General features: G+C 49.0%; 1 protein-coding gene across 1 annotated transcript in view; it reads right to left on the bottom strand.

Moving 5' to 3' along the window:
- Positions 1–25,066, bottom strand: part of LOC119973746 (plexin-A1-like) — a 580,418-nt gene that overhangs the window by 91,958 nt on the left and 463,394 nt on the right. Inside the window, exons 13-18 of the mRNA XM_038812164.1 lie at positions 17,094–17,245; positions 11,756–11,876; positions 10,850–10,989; positions 9,392–9,562; positions 2,264–2,357; positions 690–929 (exon numbers count right to left, since the gene is read on the bottom strand). Of these exons, the coding sequence (XP_038668092.1) occupies positions 690–929; positions 2,264–2,357; positions 9,392–9,562; positions 10,850–10,989; positions 11,756–11,876; positions 17,094–17,245 (918 nt within the window). The remainder of the gene's footprint in view (positions 1–689; positions 930–2,263; positions 2,358–9,391; positions 9,563–10,849; positions 10,990–11,755; positions 11,877–17,093; positions 17,246–25,066) is intronic.

The raw sequence follows: 25,066 nt of genomic DNA, 5'->3' as shown, positions 1-25,066 counted from the left end.
TATGAAAATCGGTGGCTTGATCTCGGAGTTTGTGTGTAAACAGTAAAGGCAAAGGAAGCCTAAATGGTGGTCGTATAAAATCCTGGACTGGAGTCACTGTTAAAAGTGGGGAGGAAGCTTGGGTTAAAAGAGTCATTTGTAAAACCTGCACTGGATTTCAGAATGCAACCCTCTAAGGGAAAGCATTATTATGGAAGAAGATTTTAAAGAGTATTGTTGGAAGTGGAGTTTGGAAACTTTCAAGTGATCACCATCTCATTTTTCATTTCATCTGGGAAAATTCAGAGGAGAATTCCACACACATTAACTTGGGTCCAGAGTGGAGTGCATGTATTTGACCTCAGTCACATTGTGCTTTAGAGGGACTTTGCATTAATGAGGCCATTGTAGATTAGAATAAACTAATCCATGTTTATCCTAAAACCCATGTGTAATTGTTAATTTAAGGGGGGAAGTAGCTTAAACACAAGGAAACTAAAATAAAATAGTGAAAGGTAGAACAATGGAACGTCATTTTGACACTTAATTAAGTTGTGGATATTTGATAGACCACGGCTGCAAAGTTGACACGTTGCACTGCCTCTCTCAGCTACGCCATCACTTGTTCTTTTCACTAAGTGTAACAAGGAGGGGGGCATTGACTCCAAGGGGGTGAGGGGGGATCGACCCCAGCTTTACACAATTCTCACCTTCAGTATAACGGGGGAGCTGGGTTTCAGCTCGACAGATCCAGAAGGGCTGAACAGCTCAAAGATTGGGTCTGGGTAATAAGTGAATCCTGTTCCATTGACGACGAGCACTGATTGGACGTTATCCATGACGAAACCAATCTCGTCTGGCTGAATTGGACTTTCCAAGGAGATGCGTCCGTTATTTGTGATGGACGGGGCCTTGCAAACCATGGTCGTGTCATTTATCACTTTGCATTCCTAAGGGAAGCACAAAGCCTCTATCACATGCTAGTTAACAACACTGTGCAATTACACACCACCTTGACACGCCAAGTGCCACGAGCAAGCATTGTCAAACACCATTTCACACCGAATCACAGAAAGAAACATGAAGGGGCTACACAGCGAGAGCTCATTCAGCCCGATAGTTTGTTCCACCATTCAGTTAGATCGCAATCGATTTGTATTTTAACTCCAGTTATCTGCCTTAGTCTCCACCTCATCCTATCCTTGCTAACGGAGATCCGTCACACCCACGTTTTGCTATTTCCAATTTTAAATTAACCCCCAGCCTCATCGCCATTTTGTCCGGGCAAAGAGCAAGATGAGGACCAGCGACCAAATTCATTGACAAAGAGGTAGTTATGTTGCAATATGTCTTTAAGGGAGAGCAGCATGCCATCGCTGGAAGAGACCTACGCCATTGCCATCCAGTCTCAGTCTCTGAGCAGAACACGGCGCACAGCTCTGCCGCCTTTGTCTTTCTGCAAATGTTCCCATGTACCGAGTCGCATGAAATGAACCCACACCGTGTTCAACGCAATCCCTCCTGAGGGATTGGTGCCTTTATCGTGTCGCATAAGTTTTTTTTTTTATAAATTTTTTTTTTTTTTTTTAATAAATTTAGAATACCCAATTAATTTTTCCAATTAAGGGGCAATTTAGCGCGGCCAATCCACCTAACCTGCACATCTTTGGGTTGTGGGGGGTGAAACCCACGCAGACACGGGGAGAATGTGCAAACTCCACACGGACAGTGACCCGGGGCCGGGATTCGAACCCGGGTCCTCAGCGCCGTGAGGCAGCAATGCTACCGTGTCGCATAAGTTGACAGGTGGGCTCAGAAGCCTCGCCTTTATGCAAATAGCCCCCCCCACCAAATACAATTTTGCAGTTTGGCTGTCAGCTATTTGGTCAGGGGTGGAGGGGGGGGGGAGGGGGGGTGGAAGGGGAGCTCCCAGCTGCCATCTGTGTCAGGTGGGTAAAGAACATCTAATAAAATCCAGCCCACTAACGCTAGTTACTCTCCCCACAGGGGCTGCCTGACTGGCTGATTAATTCCAGCATTTTATTCAAGTAAAATCCAGATTGGTTGATGTAAAAAATGTCCCACGCTCCTCATAGCCACCCTTTCAGCCCGCTATTCGTTAATCCCGCTCTCCATTGAGCCGGCTCTCCGTTAAGCTCATCATCCGTTAAACCCGCCAGCCGTTAAGCCGGCTCTCTGTTAAGCCCACTCTCCGTCAAACCCGCCATCTGCATCTTAAGGCTCAGGAATTGTTTGTTGTTAAAATCAAAGTTTGTATACTCACATTTGTTGACTGCGCACTGCCGTATTTCGCTCGGATCCTTGGCTCCTGTATAGTGGCGAGGTTGGTCCCTGTAACAATGACTGGTGTCCCCCCACTTGGTGCATTCAATCGGAGCAGGCAGGGAAACAGAGAGAGAATAAGACAGCGCTATTAGCTCATTGGCTGGAAGTTTATTCACCATTCCCAAGCTTGGAAGTCTTCATCTCCCTCCCGCCCACGTAGCTTGCAGGATTTATGCTGCGATGCCCACCAAGTGCTGAAAAATGGGATGGGAATAAATAGGTGCGCGTTGGCCGGCGCAGACCTGATGGGCCGAATGGCCTCTTTCTGTGCTGTGAAACTCTATGGCGCTAAGTTTCTGCTCCCACGGTCTGGAAAAGGTCTGGCGCGTGAGTGGGCAGGGATAGGACAGGACCCACTTCAGTGCCCCCAGACGCTGCCAGTTCCCACACCCTGTAGGAGAAGCAACAACTGCTGACAACCGCTGATTATCAATAGGCACAGGAGGTGCCTGCACACAGAATCAACAACTCAAAGAATCCCACTGCCCACCCCTTTTCCCAGTGCTCCACAAATGTTATCCCCGTCGAGTGTCCACTCCATTAATTTTTTGAAGTTATTAGTGAATCTGTTCCAGTTCCCTTTCAGACTGCGCATTCCAGCTGACAGCCAATGACTAAATAATAATTTTTTGCTTATGTCGCCTCTGGTTCTTTCGTCGATTATGGAAAATCTGCGAACAATTGACTCAGCCAAGAATGCCCTTTCCATTGTCCTTTTTTCCGAGTTTTCTGCATTTCATCTTTATCTGGAAGAAACAACGGCAAACTTCGGGAACGGAACGCTTTCCCATCTTTTCCCAAGTTAATTTGCCAAGAGAGGTTGTTTCCAATGCAAAGGCTTGTCAGGTTCTTTCTGAGGATGTCCTTGTGTTGCCGTTGCTCGCACTAGGACAGTCCCACAGAATCGTTCCAGCTGGGGAAGCCGTCCTTTGGCTCGCTGTGTCTATTCTGGCTCTCTGTCGGAGCAATCTACCTGGTGCTCGGGTATTCGCCAAGTGGCTCCTCATGTGGAGGCAAGCAGGGAAATTTGCTCTAGCCCGCTTACAGGGCCATCGACGCCAGATTCACAACATCCTGTGGGGCCCAGAGGAGAAGCAGCTGCAGAAATCCCCCCCCCCCCCCACCCCCGGCACTAAGGACGACGACAATAACAGCCTATTCTGTGGACATCCATATCGCTCCCACATGGGGTCCATCAGTCAGTCATGACGTGGCCCACAGAGGACATCGAGTGGCACAGCGGTTAGCACTGCTGCCTCACAGCGCCAAGGAACCGAGTTTGATTCCGGTCTTGGGTGACAGTCTGTGTAGAGTTTGCTGTTACGGGCCAGGTTTAGAGAACCCCAAAGTGTATCATGGAGTTCACCTGACCCACAACTTTTAATAGATTGTGGTATGGGGAGCACACGGTCCACTCTACAGGCGTGGTACAGCAGAAACGGAAAAGTATTTTTCTTAAAGCAAAACAATGTTTATTCTATGAACTCAAGTTAACCATACAGTGAACATCTTAGCAACCATCAATTCAAATACAACCCCAAAGACTACAACACTAAGTCATCCTTGAGCTTTCCTTTTAACATCCATAAGACTTAAAACAAAAACTTTCAACAGAAGCACCTCAGGTTTAAATTCACTACTGAGAACAGTTACCACGTTGAAATCAGCAAATGGACATCCATAAGCTTGCAGAGATTCACACCCATCCTGCTGTGATTGCAGCTTCTCCTAAACTAAAATTAAACCAAACCGACCCTGCAACAAAAAGCCTAAAGTGAAAGTAAAAAGCTGACAGACAGCTCAGCTCCACCCACTCTCTGACATCACTGCAGTAGTAAACACCCATTTCTTAAAGGTACTCTCACTACAGATATTTATATACACACCCATTTACAAACACCCATTTCTTAAAGGTACTCTCACATGACATTGCACTTTCTCCCCGTGTCTGCGTGGGTTTCCTCCGGGTGCTCCGGTTTCCTCCCACAGTCTAAAGATGTGCAGGTTAGGTGGATTGGTCATGATCAATGTGCAGGGTTATGAGGATAGGGCGGGGGAGTTGGCATAGGTAGGGTATCTTTGGGAGAGCAGAAGGGCCTCTTTCTGCACTGTGAAGATTCTACAGAGTCAATTCCAGCTTGGACATAATCAGATAGCAAATATACCACCACCTAGACTTGTGTCTACTATCGCTGGGAAAATACAGTTCAATGAACACAGTATGTTCTTGCACTGAGTCACCATAAGCCCAATATCCATCATCGCAACAGCGTTAATTTTCTTTAACGTGGACTGTTTTTTGCAAGCCTCAGACACCAGCCAGACTTCGAAATGCATCATAATTTCCTTCACTGTCATTGGGTCAAAATCCTGGAACTCTCTCCCTAACTGCACTGTGGGTCTACCTACACCCAACATGGACGGCAGCCGTTCAAGAAGGCAGCTCAGCACCAACTTCTCAAGGGCAACTGGGAATGGGCAATGAATGCTGGCCTAGCCAGCGATGCCCACATTCAATGAAAGGATAAGTGTTTTAAAAACTGCTGGAGTTCAGGAAATTAGTTCACCTCAACCGTAGAATCATAAAAAAGTTACAGTACAGACGGAGGCCTTGTTCATGCCAGGCAGAAGGGACCCAGGTGCCCTTTCTCATCCCACCTTCCTGCACCCGCTCCATAGCCCTGTAGCTTTCAACACTTAAGATGCAGATCCAGGTCCCTTTTAAAAGAGTTTAGGGTCTCTGCCTCCACCACCAACTCGGGCAGCGAATTCCAGGCTCCCACTACCCTCTGCGTAAAAATGTTCTTCCTCATGTCCCCTCTGCACTTTCTGCCACTTATCTTGAATCTGTGTCTCCTGGTTCGAGAATTCTCCCCCAAGGGAAACAATTTTATCCTGTCCACCCTATCTCTTTCCCTCATAATTCTGTAAACCCCAACCTATCCAATCTCTCCTTGCAGCCACACTTTAGTAGCCCATGAGCTCAAATTTCTCTGTGTTAAATTCCATCTGTCACTTCTTCAGTAACCTCGGAAACAATCCATCTGGCCCTGGCGACTTATCAACTACCAAGGATTTCAATCCTTTGAGTACTTCCTCCTGTTCATGATTATCTCATCCAATATCGCACAGTGTTCCTCACGGACTACTAACTCTGCATCATCCATTTCCTTTGTAAATACGGAGACAAAATACTAATTTTAAACTCTCCCCACAGCTTTGCCATCTACACCCAAGTTCCCTTCTTCATCTCTGATAGTTCCCACTTTTTCCTTAACTAACCTTTTACCTTTAATATATTGGTGAAACATCTTTGGATTTTCGTTAACTTTACTCGCTGATCTTTATTCATGCACTCTCTCTGGCTTCCTTATTTCCTTTGTGACTTTGTCCCTGCACTTCCTCTACTCGTCTAAACGATCTACAGTGCTTAGTTTTTTGCCTATCGTATACTTTTGTTTTCTGTTTAATCTTTCCCTGTATTCCTCTAGGCAACCAGGGTGGGGGTGGGGGAGTGGAGGGGAGGGCCTAGATTTGGCAGTACCACTCTAACTTTTGGACGGGACATATCTACTCTGTACATTCTTTGGACCTTCTCACAGGCAACTCTGGGCAGTGAATGTGGATTTGATTAGCGCCACCCACATCCCATGAGTAAATAAAGTGAAAGATTGATTAACCTGCGGGAGCCTTTTTGCTGCGACCGCTCCACTCACGAACGCCACCGGAAGTCGATGGAAAGATTGATTTGCGACTATCACCGAGGGAATGGGCTGGAACAGGATGCGGATGAGGGAATCCTCATGGCCTGGGTGCTTGCCCACTTGAAAAACAAGCTCCTTGGCTTTGGGTTACTAGAGGGTGCGCGAAGGGCAGAATCCGCTTTATAAGCAGAAACAGAAACTCCAACTGTGCAGATTCCTCAGTCATTCAGTTCAAGGTCTCTTAATGTCAGACACCCAACTGACAGAGCAGAGTGGAAAACGTCAACTGAAGCAGAACTGGGGCCATTTTGTGTGCTTGCTCCTTCCCCATGAGGAATTCATTTGAATTTTTACATAGACTCGACAGCACAGTGACTGACTATTCGGTCCATCAAGCCCATGCTAGCCCATGAGCTTCTTCACCTAATCCCATCAGCATATACTTTTATTCCTTTCTCCCACAATTTGTTTACCAAGCTTCTCCGCGGATGCAGCTACACTGTTCATTGCAATCAATGCCTGTGGCAGAGTTCCACTTTCTAAAGGTCCTCTGGGTGAAGAGAGTTCTCTTGAAGCGCATCATAAATGCGCACGGCAATGTCCTGCAGCTGTCGTGTCATAAAACACAGAGGCGGCCGTGTACGGACCTGACCTGCCAGATAGTGTCACCCTGACCAACCCCAGCCCACCCCCACCAGTCCCCCAAGCCCTCATGGAAGCCACCCCCCCCCCCCCCCCCGGCCAGCAGTCCGCAGCCGCCACACCAGGTTCCCGCACAGCAGAGACCACAAGTAAACGGCACCGTCTGGAACTCAGCACATCGGGGGTGGAGAATTGGGGGAGGGCCTTCAGGTGACGCACTGAGTCCGTCCCGTTTGGGGCTGGTTTAGCACACTGGGCTAAATCACTGGCTTTCAAGGCAGGCCAGCAGCACGGGTTCAATTCCCGTACCAGCCTCCCCGAACAGGCGCCAGAATGTGGCGACTAGGGGCTTTTCACAGTAACTTCATTGAAACCGACTCATGACAATAAGCGATTTTCATTTTTTTCATTTCGATGGCACGCGGTGCGCGCCGCAATGATGCCGTTTCGGAGGGGAGGGGGCAGTGAAGCATACAAACCCTGCGGCAAACAGGCGCCGACCACGATTTTGGCGTCAAAAAGGGATTCTCCGCCCGATCGCTGATTACGAAATCGATGTCGGGGAACAGAGACTCACACCCACAATCTTTAGTTTTGTAAAAGTTACTGTATGAAAAGCAATGTCGGATGGCTGTTAAGAAGAGCGACATTGGCCAAGTTAGGGCAAATGGCCTCCCTTTTATGTGCTGCAAGATCCAGGAGTTTGAAAAGAGGGGTGGCAGCCAGAACCTCAATCAGACTTTTCAAAAACTGGGACATTTAAGCTTTAAAAAGGCACAATCTATCCTTGTCAGCTGGAAATAAGCAAAACAAATTAATAATGCACGACGCCAATCTGTGAAGGGCAGTTAACAAAAGCCGACATTTACTCTGTTCTTCTGTGAAGGATTTCTCATGAATAATTCCCCAATTCCACCGACAGCTCCCTCTCCTCAACTAAACACAAAGTGACAGCGTCTGAACACCAGGATTCTGCCAGGGGTTGGACGGGAACCCAGCACAGTGTGGGAATGCCACCCAAGAGGCCTGCCCGGTGGGGCTGGGGTAACACAGGGCCCACTGCCGGCGCCCAACAAACTCACCGAAACAGCCCCCTCCGCAGTGGAACTCATTGTCTTCGGAAAAGGAGGAAACCAAACTGCTCCCTGAGCGTGTTCCACCATCCAATTAGATCAAAGCTGATCAATACCTCAACACTCCTCGACACCCTTAATGAATCAAAATCACCCAATGTCAGTTTTGAAATTATCACCTGTTCCCCAGCTTCCACGTTCCCTCGGGAGGAGACTCTTCCAGACTTCCAGTATTCTTGGTGTCAGTTAAAGGGATCCCTGATTTCACAGCCAAATTGAGCCAGTTCTCTTTGTGTGACGAGGCCTACTTGAACCAGAATCCTTCAATTCATTGATGAATGTGTGAAGAAGAAATTAACCCACAGAGGAATGTTCGTCCGCTCGTCGCTCAATGTCAGTTGCGAAAGACAATCGCGCAGAATGGCAGAATCCTCTCCCCTAAAGAGCTATTGAGGTTGGCATCAATTGAAATTTCGCAGCCAAGGGTGTTAGATTTTTGTTCAGCAAGGACATCACGGGTCACAGAACCGAGGTGCAGAGGTCGGGTTGAAGGGCAGAGCAGCCATTATCTAAATGAAGGCTAACCAAGCCACCAGGAGCTTTCATTTCCCCTTCCTAGACCAAGACCAAAAATAATAATTCAGGAGGGCGGACGCCCTTGCCTTTGCCTCCCTGATCGCCCGCCGTAGAATCCTGTTTGGCTGGCGGTCAGCAGCACCACCCAGAGCTGCAGACTGGCTGTCCGACCTCTCGGAATCTCTCCAAATGGAGAAAATCAAATTCTCCATCCGAGGGTCGGACTACGGCTTCCACAGAACGTGGGAGCCATTCACGCGACTGTTTGTGGCCAACGAACAAGAGGAAGAATAGCCAGGTAGCCAAGAATCAGGGGAACTTAGTCAAGAATCGGGAGGGTAGCCAAGGCATGAAAGGGAGAGAGGGACTGGGAGGGAGGGAGGGAGGGGGGGGGGGGGGGGGGGGGGGGGGGGGGCGGCTAAACCTGAAGAAAGAAAGGCGAACCACAGGGGGGGACGGACAGCTGAACTTGACGAGGGAGGGGCGAACCGTGGAGGGAGGGGGGACAGGAGAGGAGAACCAGCGGGATGGGACGGGGGGGCAGGGTAACGGGAGCCGGAAGGAAGGCACGGGGTGCCAAAACGTGCATGACATCTCCAGGAGCGGGGAAACGAGGAGGTTGGGGATGGAGGACGGGAGGAGCAGCGGAGGCGAACGGGGGACGGCGGCGAGAACCGTCCGGGAGAGGCGGGCGACAGCGGCACTCGACCCGGCCAGGTGTCGCACACTGTGGTTATCTCCCCGGCACCCAAATGTATATTTGCTCCCCCCCCCCCCCTGCTCCCCCCCCCCCCCCCCCCCCCCCCCCGCCGTGCAAACAGTCACGTACTTACGTGGTGTAAATAATTCAGCCAGATTCACAGAGCTGCCGCTGTCGAGCTGGTGCACAGTACCCCACCAGTTAGTCTATTTCATAGCTTATTGTATTCTATGTTGGGGTGTGCCCTTCTCTTCTAAATATGTTTCTTATTCTGTGTACATAACGGTAATTATACCTTGTTCAAAAACCCAATAAAAATATTTATTAAAAAAAAATAATAAGAATAATTCTCAGTTGCCAAGAACACTTACCTACAAATGGTCCACTTAGGGTCCATTTTGGAGATGGTGGGATCTTCAGTGTAGTTGTATTTCACACTGGGATTTAGCAGCTGAGCTCGGTTAATGTGGATGAGGATGGAAGCCGGGCCGATTCCCTTTGTTGATGCAGATGTCACGCAGATGATCTCTCCTGCATTTCTCCTGAAAACAAGAACAGAGCATTAGGGGAGCAGGCAGGCAAGTCCCAGGAATGTAGCAATACAGAAGCCCGGGTTAAAGCTCCAGAGATACAAGTTCAAAATCTGCCAGGGTAGCTGGAGGAATTTAAATCCAATTAATTAATAAATCAGGGAGAAAGGCTAATCGCGGTAATAATGATCGTGCGACAACCAGATTGTTCCACAAACCAATCCGATTTATCAAGGCCCCATGGGAGAGGGAAATCTGCCGTCCTTACCTGGTCTGGCCTACATGTGACTCCAGACCCACAGTCATGTGGTTGGCACTTAACTGCCCCTCTGAAATGGAAACGTAGCTGGATCCCCATGACCTGCTCAAGGGCCATACATATTTTTTTCTAAATTTAGAGTACCCAATTATTTTTTCCAATTAAGTGGCAATTTAGCCTAGCCAATCCACCTACCCTACACATCTTTGGGTTGTGGGTGTGAAACCCACGCAGACACGGGGAGAATGTGCAAACTCCACACAGACAGTGACCCAGTGCCGGGATTCGAACCCAGGTCCTCAGCGCCGTAGGCAGCAATGCTAACCACTGTGCCACCGTGCTGCCCCGGAATGGGCCATACATGTTGCCAATGATGTTCAAATCCCAAAAATAAATAACAAAACAAAGGGCAGCATGGTGGCCTAGTGGTTAGCACAACCGCCTCACGGCCCTGAGGTCCCAAGTTCGATCCCGGCTCTGGGTCACTCTCCGTGTGGAGTTTGCACATTCTCCCCGTGTCTGCGTGGGTTTCGCCCCCACAACCCAAAAATGTGCAGAGTAGGTGGATTGGCCACGCTAAATTGCCCCTTAATTGGAAAAAATAATTGGGTAATCTAAATTTTAAAAAAAAGAAAGAAAAAAAAATAAAAAATAACAAAACAAAAATGGGGCAGCACGGCGGCCCAGTGGTTAGCACTGTTGCCTCATGGCGCTGAAGACCCAGGTTCGATACCGGCTCTGGGTCTCACTGTCCGTGTGGACTTTACACATTCTCCCCGTGTTTCTATGGGTTTCACCCCCACAACCCAAAGATGTGCAGGCGAGGTGTATTGGCCACGCTAAATTGCCCCTTAATTGGAAAAAATGAATTGGGTACACTAAATTTATAAAAGCAATAATGATAAAAACAAAATGCAGATTCGACAGTACTTCCAAAAGGAAATGAGGTAAATTGATGAGAAGGAAAGATATGCGGGACTATGGAGAACCCATCACAAGACCTCCCTGAGAATGATGTTAATTGCAGATTGTCCTTTTACCTTTTGAACTGGCAAACACCAGCTTCTCCAATGTAAGCCTCCACGGAACTGCCTGCATCGAGATGCAACCCCACAATCGTCACGTGACTGCCTCCGGACACAGGTCCCTGGGAAGGTATCACCTTGGTAAATTTTGGAGTCTTGGGACGGTGAGAGGGAAAGAAAAGAGAAACGCTGACCTTAGTAACAAACTGGGGCATCATCAGCAGGGAAACAGACACAGAGAAAAACAGAGCGTGAGGCAGAGGCACTTCCGCTGCCACCCCCCCCCCCACCCCCCCACCCCCCCATCTCCACACCCCCACCCCCCCACCTCCACACCCCCACCCCCCCCACCTCCACACCCCCCCTCACCCCCCCCACACCCACCCCCATCCCCCCCACCCCATCCCCCCATATCCCCCACACCCCCCCCATCCCCCCCACCCCCCCACCTCCACACCCCCCCCCCCCCACCTCCACACCCCCCACACCCCCCCCACCCCCCACCCCCCCACCTCCACACCCCCACCCCCCCACCTCCACACCCCCCCTCACCCCCCACCTCCACACCCCCCCCCCACCTCCCCCACTCCCCCATTACCATGTCACATTGACAAGGTGTACAACAGGTCCTGACAAACAGGAACCTGGCGGAGATACCGCGGGGTTACGCAGGTAAGCACAGCGCCCCCCCCCCCTTCCAAGGGGAAAAGCGACAGAGGGTCATGCCTGGGCAGTAACCTGGTCATGAACCCTGTGCCGGGAGCAGTGCCGGGGAGGTTGGGCGCTGGTTGCAGGGGTCCATTGGGGGGGCAGTTTGGGGGCTTCTGTGGGGAAACTCCCCTTCGCCAAGGCCGCACTTACCTCACTTCCTGCATTCACAGGAAGTCAAAGACTCACTCCTGTTGCACATGTGACTCTTACCACAAAGGTGAAGGGCTCGGATGAGATCGCTCGATATTCATCATCGCAGTTCACAACGCAAACTTCCACGAAACCTTTCTTTGCTGTCTGCAGGTCGGCCTTCTCCATATCGCACACAATCCTGCAGATCACAGTTGAGGAGCCTCCATTATTCCTACCCAGCACAGTAGCGCATCCAACAAAATCTATCCATTGCTTCCAGCCAAATCATACTCAAAGATCTTCTAGTTTTAAATGCATTTCCTTCTAGCCATTTCCAGATCCCCAATGTTGTACACATATCCCAATTCCCTTTCTCTGAAAATGGAGCCTGGAAATGTTGTGCTCCATGAGTTGAGGGATGGAATGCTGGGAAATGGGAGCATTCCCGTTTCAGCCAGTCAGTTTTTGGCATCAATACTTCTAAATCGGCTACAGCACGGGGTGAGACACAGAGTAAAGTTCCCCCTACACTGTCCCCATCAAACACTCCCAGGACAGGTACAGCACGGGGTGAGACACAGAGTAAAATTCCCTCTACACTGTCCCCATCAAACACTCCCAGGACAGGTACAGCATGGGGTTAGATACAGAGTAAAGCTCCCTCTACACTGTCCCCATCAAACACTCCCAGGACAGGTACAGCATGGGGTTAGATACAGAGTAAAGCTCCCTCTACACTGTCCCCATCAAACACTCCCAGGACAGGTACAGCACGGGGTTAGATACAGAGTAAAGCTCCCTCTACACTGTCCCCATCAAACACTCCCAGGACAGGTACAGCACGGGGTTAGATACAGAGTAAAGCTCCCTCTACACCTTCCCCATCAAACACTCCCAGGACAGGTACAGCACGGGGTTAGATACAGAGTAAAGCTCCCTCTACACTGTCCCCATCAAACACTCCCAGGACAGGTACAGTACGGGGTTAGATTGGATTGGATTGGATTGGATTTGTTTATTGTCGCGTGTACCGAGGTACAGTGAAAAGTATTTTTCTGCAAGCAGCTCAACAGATCATTCAGTACATGGGAAGAAAAGGGAATTAAACAGAATTCAAGAAAATACATGAGAATACATAATAGGGCAACACAATATATGCAATGTACTACATAAGCATTGGCATCGGATGAAGCACACAGGGGTGTAGTGTTAATGAGGTCAGTCAATAAGAGGGTCATTTAGGAGTCTGGTGACAGTGGGGAAGAAGCTGTTTTTGAGTCTGTTCGTCCGTGTTCTCAGACTTCTGAATCTCCTGCCCGATGGAAGAAGTTGGAAAAGTGAGTAAGCCGGGTGGGAGGGATCCTTGATTATGCTGCCTGCTTTCCCCCGGCAGCGGGAGGTGTAGATGGAATCAATGGATGGGAGGCAGGTTTGTGTGATGGACTGGGCGGTATTCACGACTCTCTGAAGTTCCTTGCGGTCCTGGGCCGAGCAGTTGCCATACCAGACTGTGATGCAGCCCGATAGGATGCTCTCTATAGTGCATCTGTAAAAGTTGGTAAGGGTTAATGTGGACATGCCAAATTTCCTTAGTTTCCTGAGGAAGTAAAGGCGCTGTTGTGCTTTCTTGGTGATAGCGTCGACATGAGTGGACCAGGATAGATTTTTGGTGATGTGCACCCCTAGGAATTTGAAACTGCTCACCATCTCTACCTCGGCTCCGTTGATGCTGACAGGGGTGTGTACAGTACTTTGCTTCCTGAAGTCGATGACCAGCTCTTTAGTTTTGCTGGCATTAAGGGAGAGATTGTTGTCGCTGCACCCCTGATACAGAGTAAAGCTCCCTCTACACTGTCCCCATCAAACACTCCCAGGTCAGGTACAGCACGGGGTTAGATACAGAATAAAGCTCCCTCTACACTGTCCCCATCAAACATTCCCAGGACAGGTACAGCACGGGGTTAGATACAGAGTAAAGATCCCTCTACACTGTCCCCATCAAACGCTCCCAGGACAGGTGTAGTGCGGGGTTAGATACAAAGTAAAGTTCCCCCTACACTGTCCCCATCAAACTATCCCAGGACAGGTGCAGCATGGAGTTATATACAGAGTAAAGATCCCTCTTCACTGTCCCATCAAACACTCCCAGGTCAGGTACAGCACGGGGTTAGATACAGAGTAAAGGTCCCCCTACACTGTCCCCATCAAACACTCCCAGGACAGGTACAGCACGGGGTTAGATACAGAGTAAAGATCCCTCTACACTGTCCCCATCAAACACTCCCAGGACAGGTACAGCACAGGGTTAGATACAGAGTAAAGCTCCCTCTACACTGTCCCCATCAAACACTCCCAGGACAGGTACAGCACGGGGTTAGATACAGAGTAAAGCTCCCACTACACTGTCCCCATCAAACACTCCCAGGACAGGTACAGCACGGGGTTAGATAGAGGGTAAAGTGCCCTCTACACACACACAATGAATCTGAATCTCAGAGACTTGCCACTTGTATTATTGGATATTTTCCAATTTTCCACAAAGGGCATCTCCCAGTAAGATTGATTTTCTAGTAAGTTTATCAAATCATGCTGAATTAGGTGTATCTTTGCACTGGTCTATATTTTGGGGGAACTGGGTTGAACATTCTAAAATCACTTTATGTGGGACGCATTTATCATCAGCTGAGAGATTTACATCAATGTGTGCTGTCTGTAAATGGAGTTTCTGGGGATGATTTTCACTGGCATTCCATTTATTGTTGGCCCCGAGACAATTTTCAGGAGAAGATGTGGGGTCGGATTTCGCATTGCGGGTAGCATTTTGATTTGATTTGACACTAACTCTGTCTCCAGTGCCAGGAAATCATGAATAGATTATGTTGGCACTGGTGAGGACAGGCTGTGCATTTCCCACCCTCCCCATGTCACACCTCCAATCCAGAATGAGCCAGGACCTCAAGTCAACGAGCCATTCAATCTACTCCTCAATTAATCGCTTGCGATCCATGCACCTCAGAGTCCCATCCTCCCTGCCTCAGCTCATGCCACTCTTCAAACGCTAGCCATTCCCTCTCCTCTATATTTCCCCCCATTGATGTTTGCTCATCGAGCCGCCACTAAATCTCTCTGTGTGTCAAATGGCTTGGATTGGGCAAAGTCAGAGAGAGAAAACATTATCATCAGCCACAGTCAAAGTCGCTTCTTAATGCTCCAATGCACTGTGCCCTCACTGAGCGTTTGCTTTATTCAGCATGGTAGCATAGTGGTTAGCTTCACAGTGCCAGGATCCCAGGTTCGATTCCCGGCTTGGGTCACTGTCTGTGTGGAGTCTGCATGTTCTTCCTGTGTGTGCGTGGGTTTCCTCCGGGTGCTCCGGTTTCCTCCCACAGTTCAAAGATGTGCAGGTTAGGTGGATTGGCCATGATAAATTGCCCTTAGGTTAGATGGGGTTGCAGGGTTACGGGGATGGGATGGAGGTGTGGGCTTGGGTAGGGTGCTCTTTCCAAGAGCCGGTGCGGACTCGATGGGCCGAATGGCCTCCTTCTGCACTGTAAATTCTATTCTTCTATGATTCCGCGAGTCCTTGGGAATTGAAGACTTGCGCTGACCATTCTGTAATAGTCCAGGGTGGTGCTGATGGTGAATTGCCCTGCTGGATGGATTGAGAGGGCCTGAAGGCATTGACCTATCGCTGAGCAGGGGAGCTGCAATAGGGGTTTCTTCACACTAAGCTCTACCTAATCCTCGAAGTCTGATAACTCTATTAATCTTAATTGTCACAAGTAGGCTCACATCCTGGTTTAGCTCAGTGGGCTAGACATCTGGTTTGTAATGCAAAACAAGACCAGCAGCACGGGTTCAATTCCCGTACCAGCTGAGAATTCTGAATTCTCCCTCAGTGTATCTGGACAGGCGCCGGAATGTGGCGACCAGGGGCTTTTCACAGTAACTTCATTGCAGTGTTAATGTAAGCCTACTAATGACAATAAAAGATTATTATTATTTACACTGCAGTGAAATTACTGTGAAAATCCCCTCGTCGCCACATTCCGGCGCCTGTTCGGGTACACAGAGGGAGAATTCAGAATGCCCAATTCACCTAACAAGCACGGCTTTCGGGACTTGTGGGAGGAAACCGGAGCACCCGGAGGAAACCCACGCAGCCAGTGCACCAACAGGATTTTTGTTTTAATTCTTTGATCATAGAACCATAGAAATGACAGTGCAGAAGGAGGCCATTCAACCCATTGAGTCTGCACCGACCCTTGGAAAGAGCACCCTGCTTAAACCCACGCCTCCACCCTATCCCCGTAACCCAGTAACCTGATCTAACCTTTTTGGACACAAAGGGGCAATTTAGCATGGCCAATCCACCTAATCTGGGCATCTTTGGACTGTGGGAGGAAACCGGAGCACCCGGAGGAAACCCACGCACACACGAGGAGAACGTGCAGACTCCGCACAGACAGTGACCCAAGCCGGGATTTGAACCTGGGACCCTGGAGCTGTGAAGCATTTGTGCTAACCACTATGCTATCGTGCTGCCTATGTGGAGAATAGACCAGACCAGTTAAGGATGGCAGGCATTAGTGAGCCAGGTGGGTTTTTATGATGATAGCTGTCATGGTCAGTGTTAATGAGACTAGCTTTCAATTCCAGATTTTAATAATTAATTAATTTTAAATTCCACCAGCTGCTATGGTGGGATTTCAACCCATGTTCCCGGGGTAGCTAGCCTGGAGTCTCTGGATTACTGGTCCCGCGATATTACCATTACATCGCAGAGGACGGCACAGTAGCATAGTGGTTAGCACTGTGGCTTCGCAGTGCCAGGGTCCCAGGTCCGATCCCCCGCTGTGTCACTGTCTGTGCGGAGTCTGCACATTCTCCCCGTGTCTGTGTGGGTTTCCTCCGGGTGCTCCGGTTTCCTCCCACAGTCCAAAGATGTGCAGGTTAGGTGGATTGGCCGTGCTAAATTGCCCTTAGTGTCCAAAAAGGATAGGGCGGGTTATTGGGTTATGGGGATAGGGTGGAAGTGAGGGCTTAAAGTGTGTCGGTGCAGACTCGATGGGCCGAATGGCCTCCTTCTGCACTGTATGTTCTATGTTCTATCACTACCTCCCCTGAACAGGAATCCAGCCTGCACAATCAGTGGAATGGTTAGCTAGTAAACTGTGTCAATTTACAACAGTATTTCTGTGGGATCCAATGCCTTCTGCCTGCATCTCCTTAAAAATCAGCAAAGTAAATTGGGTCCCTATTGGGAACCACCGTGAATTCCAACATTGAGTCAACAGAAAATAAATAAATGAGCACAACCTGTTAAAGTCTGGCAGCCAAGTCTCCAAGTCTGGATCTCATGCAATCGGATCGGAGGCTTGGCGGGATTGAGGGCAACATGGTCGTACACACTTACTGCTCAGCGCTGATGTACTCCTCTGGAATGGGAATGCACCGCACCCGTCCAACGTGCACCCCATTGTGGATTTCGGAGAACGTCAGGCCCAGATTTACTCCTGTAATCGTCAACCGGGTTCCTCCTTCCTTGGGCCCAGTCGCTGGTTCCAACTGTGGGTAGAAGGTTACAGAGTTGAGAAACTGAGCTCAAAACCCAGGTGACCATGCCACTGAGCGCATTTGCGGCCGCAGCGTTCTCGATCCTCTCCGTCGGCACCATGGCCGCACCTCCAAGGCACATCAGTAAATAAAGGATTTTTCCTCTTTTTGTGGATCATGGGACCCAGGAGGAATCGAGAATGCCGGTATTTCGGCTACTACGCGTGTGGGAATGCCACACCCTGAAGATGGGAAACAAGTCCCAGGACAATAATAAGGACAGAAGGCCACACAAATAAAATACAAGGTAAAAATGTCCCACCAAATAATGGAATACAGGGACCATTCTCCCCAGAATCTCTGAGCAATCTAGTGGGAGGGTTTGAAGGGCAAAGGCGATGGGTCAATGGTTTTCAGCTCTTCAAAGATACAAAATGAAACAATGATACGGGTTTCCCTGTCACGCTCTGTAGACCCACTGCCAGGGCTGAAAGCAGGACCTGAGCCCATGAGGACTGATGATGGGACCCCATCCCTCAAGACCTGGCAGTGCAAAGTTCCAGGTGGATAACAGCCATCGTTCCCACCTCCTTTCATTAACACTTTGCTTCTTCCACCAGGTCGACCATTTTGAGCAATGACGCAAATAAACCAGCACCATTTCTGTTGGAGGAGCTAAAGGACAATGACCCGAGATCAGACAGATTCACGGAACAGGAAAGAGTCGGAATTATTTGCACCAGTGTTATGGGCCAGGGTTTGGAGAACCCCAAAGTGTATCATGGTGTTCACCTGACCTACAACTTTTACTAGATTGTGGTATGGGGAGCACACGGCCCACTCTACAGGTATGGGACAGCAGAAATGGAAAAGTATTTTTTAAAGCAAAAGAATGTTTATTCTATGAACTCAAGTTAACCTTTTTAAAACATACAGTGAACATCTTATCAACAATCAATTCAAATACAACCCCCAAAGAATACAACACTAAGTAATCCTTCAAACTTTCCTTTTAACATCCATACGGCTTAAAAACAAAACCTCTATCAGAAGCACATCAGGTTAAAGTCACTACTGAAAACATTTATAATTCTGAATTCACCAAATGATCAAGAGATAGTCTTTTGATGGCAGAGAGAACAGCAGTACACCTGCTTGGTCTGGCTTCAGCTCCGACACTGAAAATGAAACTAAAACACACCCTGCAGCCTGCTCAAAAACGAAAAGTAAAAAGCCGACAGACAGCCCAGCTCCACCCCCTCTCTGACATCACTGCAGTAGTAAACACCCATTTCTTAAAGGTACTCTCACTACAGATATTTATATACACACCCATTTATAAACACCTATTTCTTAAAGGTACTCTCACATGACACCAGCGAGAATATCACCTGACAGTAATTCTGCTACCAACACGAGGTCAATGGAGAAGGACAATTACGCTTGGAAATTCAGGACTACCAACATAGAAAGCAGCCCAGTAGACGGCAGCAATTAGGATTCAGATTAATTTATTAAAATGACTGCATCCTCACTGGGCTCCAGACTTCACTCTCCGAATATTCCCGTTGGATGTCACCCAATCTTGCAAACTTGAGCTCATCCAAAACTCTGTTGTCCATATCTTAACTCACGCCACATTCTGTTTACCTATCATCCATGCTTGCTGATCCACGCCAACTCTGGGTTAAAAAAAAACACCCATGATTTTTAAAATTATCACCCTCGGTTCAAACGCCTCCATGGCTTCACCCCTCCCCAGTTTGTGTCACCTCCTCCAGCCCTACAACCCTCTGCTACTCGTCCGATTCCTCCTTCATCCCACTCCATCATTGGGGGCCATGCCTCCAGTTGCCAAGGCCCGAAACTCGAATTCCCGCCCTTAAACTCTTTGCATCTCACCCTCACTCTCCTCCTCAAGGGCACGCCTTAAAATCTACCTCCTTCTTCAAGCTTTTGGGACACCTGCCCCAAATCGTTGCATCTTCGGTTACACAGGTAAATACGTCGGAAGGTTGGAGAAGTTGGGACTGTTCTCCCGGGCGAGGAGAGGAGGTGGAGAGGAGATTTGATCGAGGTGTTCAAAGTCATGAGGGATCTGGGCAGAACAGATAGAGAGAGAGAGACTGTTCCCATTGCTGGGAAGATTGAGAAAAAGACGACGCAGCTTTAAGGTCATTATCAAAAGAAGCAATGGTGACGTGAAGAGAAACTCTTTTCCGGCAGCGAATGGTCAGGATCTGGAATGCGCTGCCTGAGAGTGGAGGCAGACTCAATCGAGACTTTCAAGAGGGAATTAGGTCGCTATCTGCAAAAGAAAAAGGTACAGGGCTACAGAGAGGAGGCGGGGTGGTGGCACGAGACTAATTGCTCCTTCAGAGGGCTAGCCCAGAACAACAGAGTGAATGGCCTCCTTCTGTGCCTATACCATTTTATGATTCTATGTGGCTTGAACCAAACATGAGAATATAGAACACACAGTGCAGAAGGAGGCCGTTCGGCCCATCGAGTCTGCACCGACCCACTTAAGCCCTCACTTCCACCCTACCCCCATAACCAATAACCTCTCCTAACCTCACGAAGGGCAATTTATCATGGCCAATCCGCCGAACCTGCACATCTCTGTTTGATAACGGTCCTGTGAAGCACCTTGGAATATCCCGCTAATGATGACATCCCCCCCCCCCCCCCCCCAACGTATTCCCCGGCGACGGATTGGCGGGTCAGCAAAACCTCGCAAATATCGGCGGGACCGAAGATCCTGAAGACCCCACCCTCTGGCCAATGGCGGACAACCGGCATGAAGGTAAACAGAGATTGTTGATATTGATTTGATCCTGCCGTGCCAGATCCCATTGCCCGGGAGATATTGATTTGATCCTGCCGTGCCAGATCCCATTGCCCGGGATTCTCAATAAGATGGAATCCCAAAGGGTGTTTAAAGTCGTGAATAGATGTAATAATATACAGCCAGGAACACAGGAAATGAAGTGGGCCACTTAACCCTGACTCAGATCATGACTGATTTGCGACCACACTCCATAAAACTGCCTTTGCCTCACATCCCTTAATCCCTTTGGTTAACAAAGATGTATTGATCTCAGATTTTAAATTAACAATTGGCCTGGCATCAACTGTCACTTGAGATCTCCAAACATCTATCGGGAGGCCTTCCTAATTCCACTTGTGAAAGATGTACTTCAAACGTTTACACTGTGGTCCCAGTCCTACACTCCTAAAACCAGGAGAAATAGTTTCTCTCCGTCTATGCTACCAGCTCCCCTTAATATCTTGTAAATACACGGCGCCGAGGTCCCAGGTTCGATCCCGGCTCTGGGTCACTGTCCATGTGGAGTTTGTACATTCTCCCCGTGCTTGCATGGGTTTCGCCCCCACAACCCAAAGATGTGCAGGGTAGCTGGATTGGGCACACTAAATTGCCCCTTAATTGGAAAAAATGAATTGGTTACTCTAAATTAAAAAAAAACAAATCTTGTAAATTACAATCAAATTGCTTCTTAATCTTCTAAACTCTATGGGATACAGCCCAAGTTTAATGCCTCCCCTGTTCTGATAAACCTACACTGCACTCCCACCCCAGGCCAAACCATCCTTCCTAAGCGCGGTGCCCAGAGCCTCTGGCAGTTCGAGGTGTGATCGAACTGGGGATTTGTCTGGTTGGGGTGTGACGTCTGTTTTCTTGTGCTGGAATCCTCCAGATATACAGGCCAGCATTCCAGGGGCGAGGCTTAGCACAGTGGGCTAAACAGCTGGCTTGTAAAGCAGAACCAGGCCTGCAGCGCGGGTTCAATTCCTGTACCAGCCTCCCCGAACAGGTGCCGGAATGTGGCGACTAGGGGCTTTTCACAGTAACTTCATTGAAGCCTACTCGTGACAAGAGGCGATTTTCATTTCATTCCATTGACCTTTTTAAAAAAAAAATTAGAGTACCCAATTCATTTTTTCCAATTAAGGGGCAATTTAGCGTGGCCAATCCACCTACCCTGCAGATCTTTGGGTTGTGGGGGCGAAACCCACGCAGACACGGGGAGAATGTGCAAACTCCACACGGACAGTGACCCAGAGCCGGGATCGAACCTGGGACCTCAGCGCCGTGAGGCAGCAGAGCTAACCACTGCGCCACCGTGCTGCCCCCCCCCCCCCCCCCATTGGCCTTTCTTGATTATTTTCTGCACCGCCCATGCCATTTTAATGATGCGCATAACGAGACCACCAACACCCCCACCGCAGTACACCCCCCCCCCCCCCGCCCCGCTCCGCTCCACCCTCACCTCCCCCTACTCCCCCAACCCCACCGGCCAAGTCTCCTTCGATCTCTTCTCGCTTTCCACCATTCAGAAAGCACCCTGTTCCATTCTTTTTCAGTCCAAAATGGGCGACTTGTATTCGCTGACATTGAAATCCAATTTGTATGGCTTAGTCCAAAAATAAAACAACATTCTGATACTTGAGCGTTGCAAGAACAAGTACACACAGCACACGTCGTGTATCAGGAGCCGGCGGATTTGCAGATCACTGGATGTCTGATGAAACGGAGAGAAAATTCATTGAAGGCAGCTTCAATGACAGCAGAGTCAGGCGGACTGGAAAGCACGCATTCCTGATGGAGCTTCAAAGACTCTCGTAGGCAAGCAAGGTGCCTCATTGACTCTCAGCGTCAAGCTGCCAGGCTGGCCTGGGACTCACCGCAGATCCTGAAAGTTATTCTTATTTTTAGATACAGGGATCGTCGACAGCAAAACGGATGTTTCTCCGGAAGCTACGCGGAACTGGAGCCAGGGTGGGGAATGTGGCCGGACTGAGCAATTCAGTGAGATGGACAGAGGCCTTTCACCTCGTTACACAGATTCAAAGCAAACCCCTGACTGGCAACATCAAAGCTTCTTCCCGGATTAGAGGATCACAAGATAAAACAAGATGGGGAAAAGTCACACAGATTCCTCTTAGTTAATCCATTCAGACAAAGTCCCACAATCACTTGTCCCCTTCCTCTCGCACATCCTGATTTTTGACTCTTCCTTAAATTAATTTAGGTTCTTTTTCTAGACAAATTATTTGGCTGTATATAGCTTCACACACGGGTTCGTGTGTGAAGAGGCATGATTACACAGCACAAATCGGGCATCGAGATGGCAACCTCACTCAGGGAGGTGTCTACAAAGACGCCGGATAGAACGGGAGCTTTTTCCACTCGTCACATGATGCGTTGAGCCTCCTATAATTGTTGAGCACTCAGACCTGGGACTCGTAAGGGCTCATTCCCAGGCACGACTAGAAGCATGAGGAGGCACGAACCTGACCAGAGCCAGTAACGCATGAGAGGGGCTTGCCATCACACGGCCTTGTTGAGACCGGACAAAACATTAACTGTATTTAAAAAGTCAGGAAAGACCAGTGCGCCATGACCAAGGCTTTCTGCATGACATGTGACCTCTTGAATTGTCCAATCTGAAGTGCTTTAAGCACTTGACCTTCCATTCAGCATATTGGGGTGGATTCCAGTCCCAATTGAGCCTGGCAGCAGGGCTGACAGTTCGGTGCGCTACTGAGGCCATGCTGCAATGTTGGGGTGTCACCTTTCTCGAAGAGGCATCAGCTTTCTGGTGCCTTGGCCGTAAAACTCTCGCGATCCCTCCCTCCACATCTCTCTCTTCTACTTCGAGCAAAACCCTTGACTAACCTCTCTCACTCGCCTGCGCTAACACCTTTATGACTCAGTGTCACTTTCCCTGCTCGCGGTGTCCTGGCCAGCATTCCGCCCCACGCCGTTCGAAACCGCGCGTTCATCTCATTTCCTGTCTGTGGGATCTTGCTGTGCGCCAACTGGTGGCTTCAATTTGCGGCCGCTGTAGTGACCGTGCCGCAAAGTAACTCATTAGGTGAATCACTCTGGGACACCGGTTGAGGATAGCAAGATGCCACACAGAACTCAAGCTCTTTCATACTGAACCAGGCCACCAAGGCACATGCAAGGCCACACTTTCAGGGGCACTGCTTAACATGCATTAGGTTCAAGGGGGTGGAGCCCATCCCCACTCTGTTAAAGGTTTTCAACTACCAGGGCACAGTATACGCAGATTATAATAATAATCTTTTTATTGTCACAAGTAGACTTGCATTAACACTGCAATGAAGTTACTGTGAAAAGCCCCTAGATCATAGAATCATAGAATTTACAGTACAGAAGGAGGCCATTCGGCCCATCGAGTCTGCACCGGCTGTTGGAAAGAGCACCCTACCCAAGCCCACACCTCCACCCTATCCCCATAACCCAACAACCCCACCCAACACTAAGGACAATTTTGGACACAAAGTGTCAATTTGCCGAGTCTGTTCCGAGAGCACCTCGCAAACAAGTGACCTCTGCCACCTAGAAGATCAGGAACACCTTCAGCACATGGAAACATCATCACCCGACAGCTGTCCTTCCAAACCATACAACTTTGGAAATATATCGTCGTTTCTTCACTGTCACTGGGCCAAAATCCTCGAGCTTCCTCCCTAACAGCACTGTGGGTGTACCTACATCACGTGGACCACAACGGATCAAGAAGGCAGCTCGTCGCCACATTCTCGAGGGCAATAAGGGATGGGCCTGGCCAGCGACGCTCATTTTTTAGTCTTTTATTCATTCTTGGGATGTGGGCGTCGCTGGCTGGGCCGCCATTTATTGCGCATCTCGGAAGGTATTCAAGTGGCAACCGCATTACGTGGACCTGGAGTCACATGTCGACCTGACCAGGTAAGGATGACAGATTTCCTTCCCTGCTGAACATTAGTGAACCAGATGGGTTTTTACGACAATCGACAATGGTTTCAGGGTCACCTTCAGGTTATGAATTCCAGATTTTTATTGAATCCATTTTTACTGAATGCAAATTTCACCATCTGCTACGCCGTGACTCGAACCAGGAGCACGACTCTGGCTCTCGGGGTTACTAGCCCAGCGACAATAACACTACGCCACCGTCTCCCCTACCTCACGTGCAGCATTAAAAAAAAGTTTCTGTTCCGCAAATTAGAGCCAGTCAATAATTTTAAACATGCTTTTTGAAAAAGAAGAATTACAGAGCTGGAAAAATCCAAGATCATAGAGAGAGAGAGAGAGAGGAGGTCAAAGTGACAGAAAGGGAGAGATGAAGATGGAAAGAGAAGGAGAGTTAGAAGCTGCGGCAAGACATGATTGGGAGGGTGGGGGGGGGGGGGGGGGGCAGGGAGAGAATTGGCTAATCAGGCGACGAGCTTTATCGTGTCATCAGCCTGGAATTCGGAGAGAGGGCCTCGATGGGCTCGCACGGAGAGGGAAGCATTGATCCAATTTACGAACATCTGCTGCATCCGCCAGGGATTGACAATCAGTCTGGACGTGGCGAAGTCCAAAGCCAGGGCTGGATTCCCGGGGTAAATTGGCCTTCTTTCCTGTAACCAATCCAGCGTTGTTCACCCTGTCAAGCGAGATGGCTTTGGTCTATTTGAAGTGTCATGGTTACTGAGATGCATGGAAACGTGATTCATTAAAGAGAATTATTCATAATGGAAAGACAGGTGTAGCTTGACAAAACAAATATTATGACTGATGAGCAAAGCTGTAACGGCCTCGTAATAACAATAATAGTATAATTATAGGTAATTTTACATCCCTTTGAACGCCAAGTATTTATGCGACATACAGCTGTATCCTGAGAGTCAGGCATTATGCTGGCTCTCGTAACTCTAACTAAGAGGAGATTGGAGCCAATATACTGAACCGCTAATTCCACAAGACAAGGTCCGTTTGCAATATAAGTGGGATATATGGGATGCATTTAAGTC

The sequence above is a fragment of the Scyliorhinus canicula genome, chromosome 11, assembly GCF_902713615.1.
Source record: "Scyliorhinus canicula chromosome 11, sScyCan1.1, whole genome shotgun sequence".
Classification (NCBI taxonomy): Eukaryota; Metazoa; Chordata; class Chondrichthyes; order Carcharhiniformes; family Scyliorhinidae; genus Scyliorhinus; species Scyliorhinus canicula.
The sequence above is the reverse complement of the archived record's forward strand: the minus strand, read 5'-3'. Positions and strand labels throughout refer to the sequence as shown.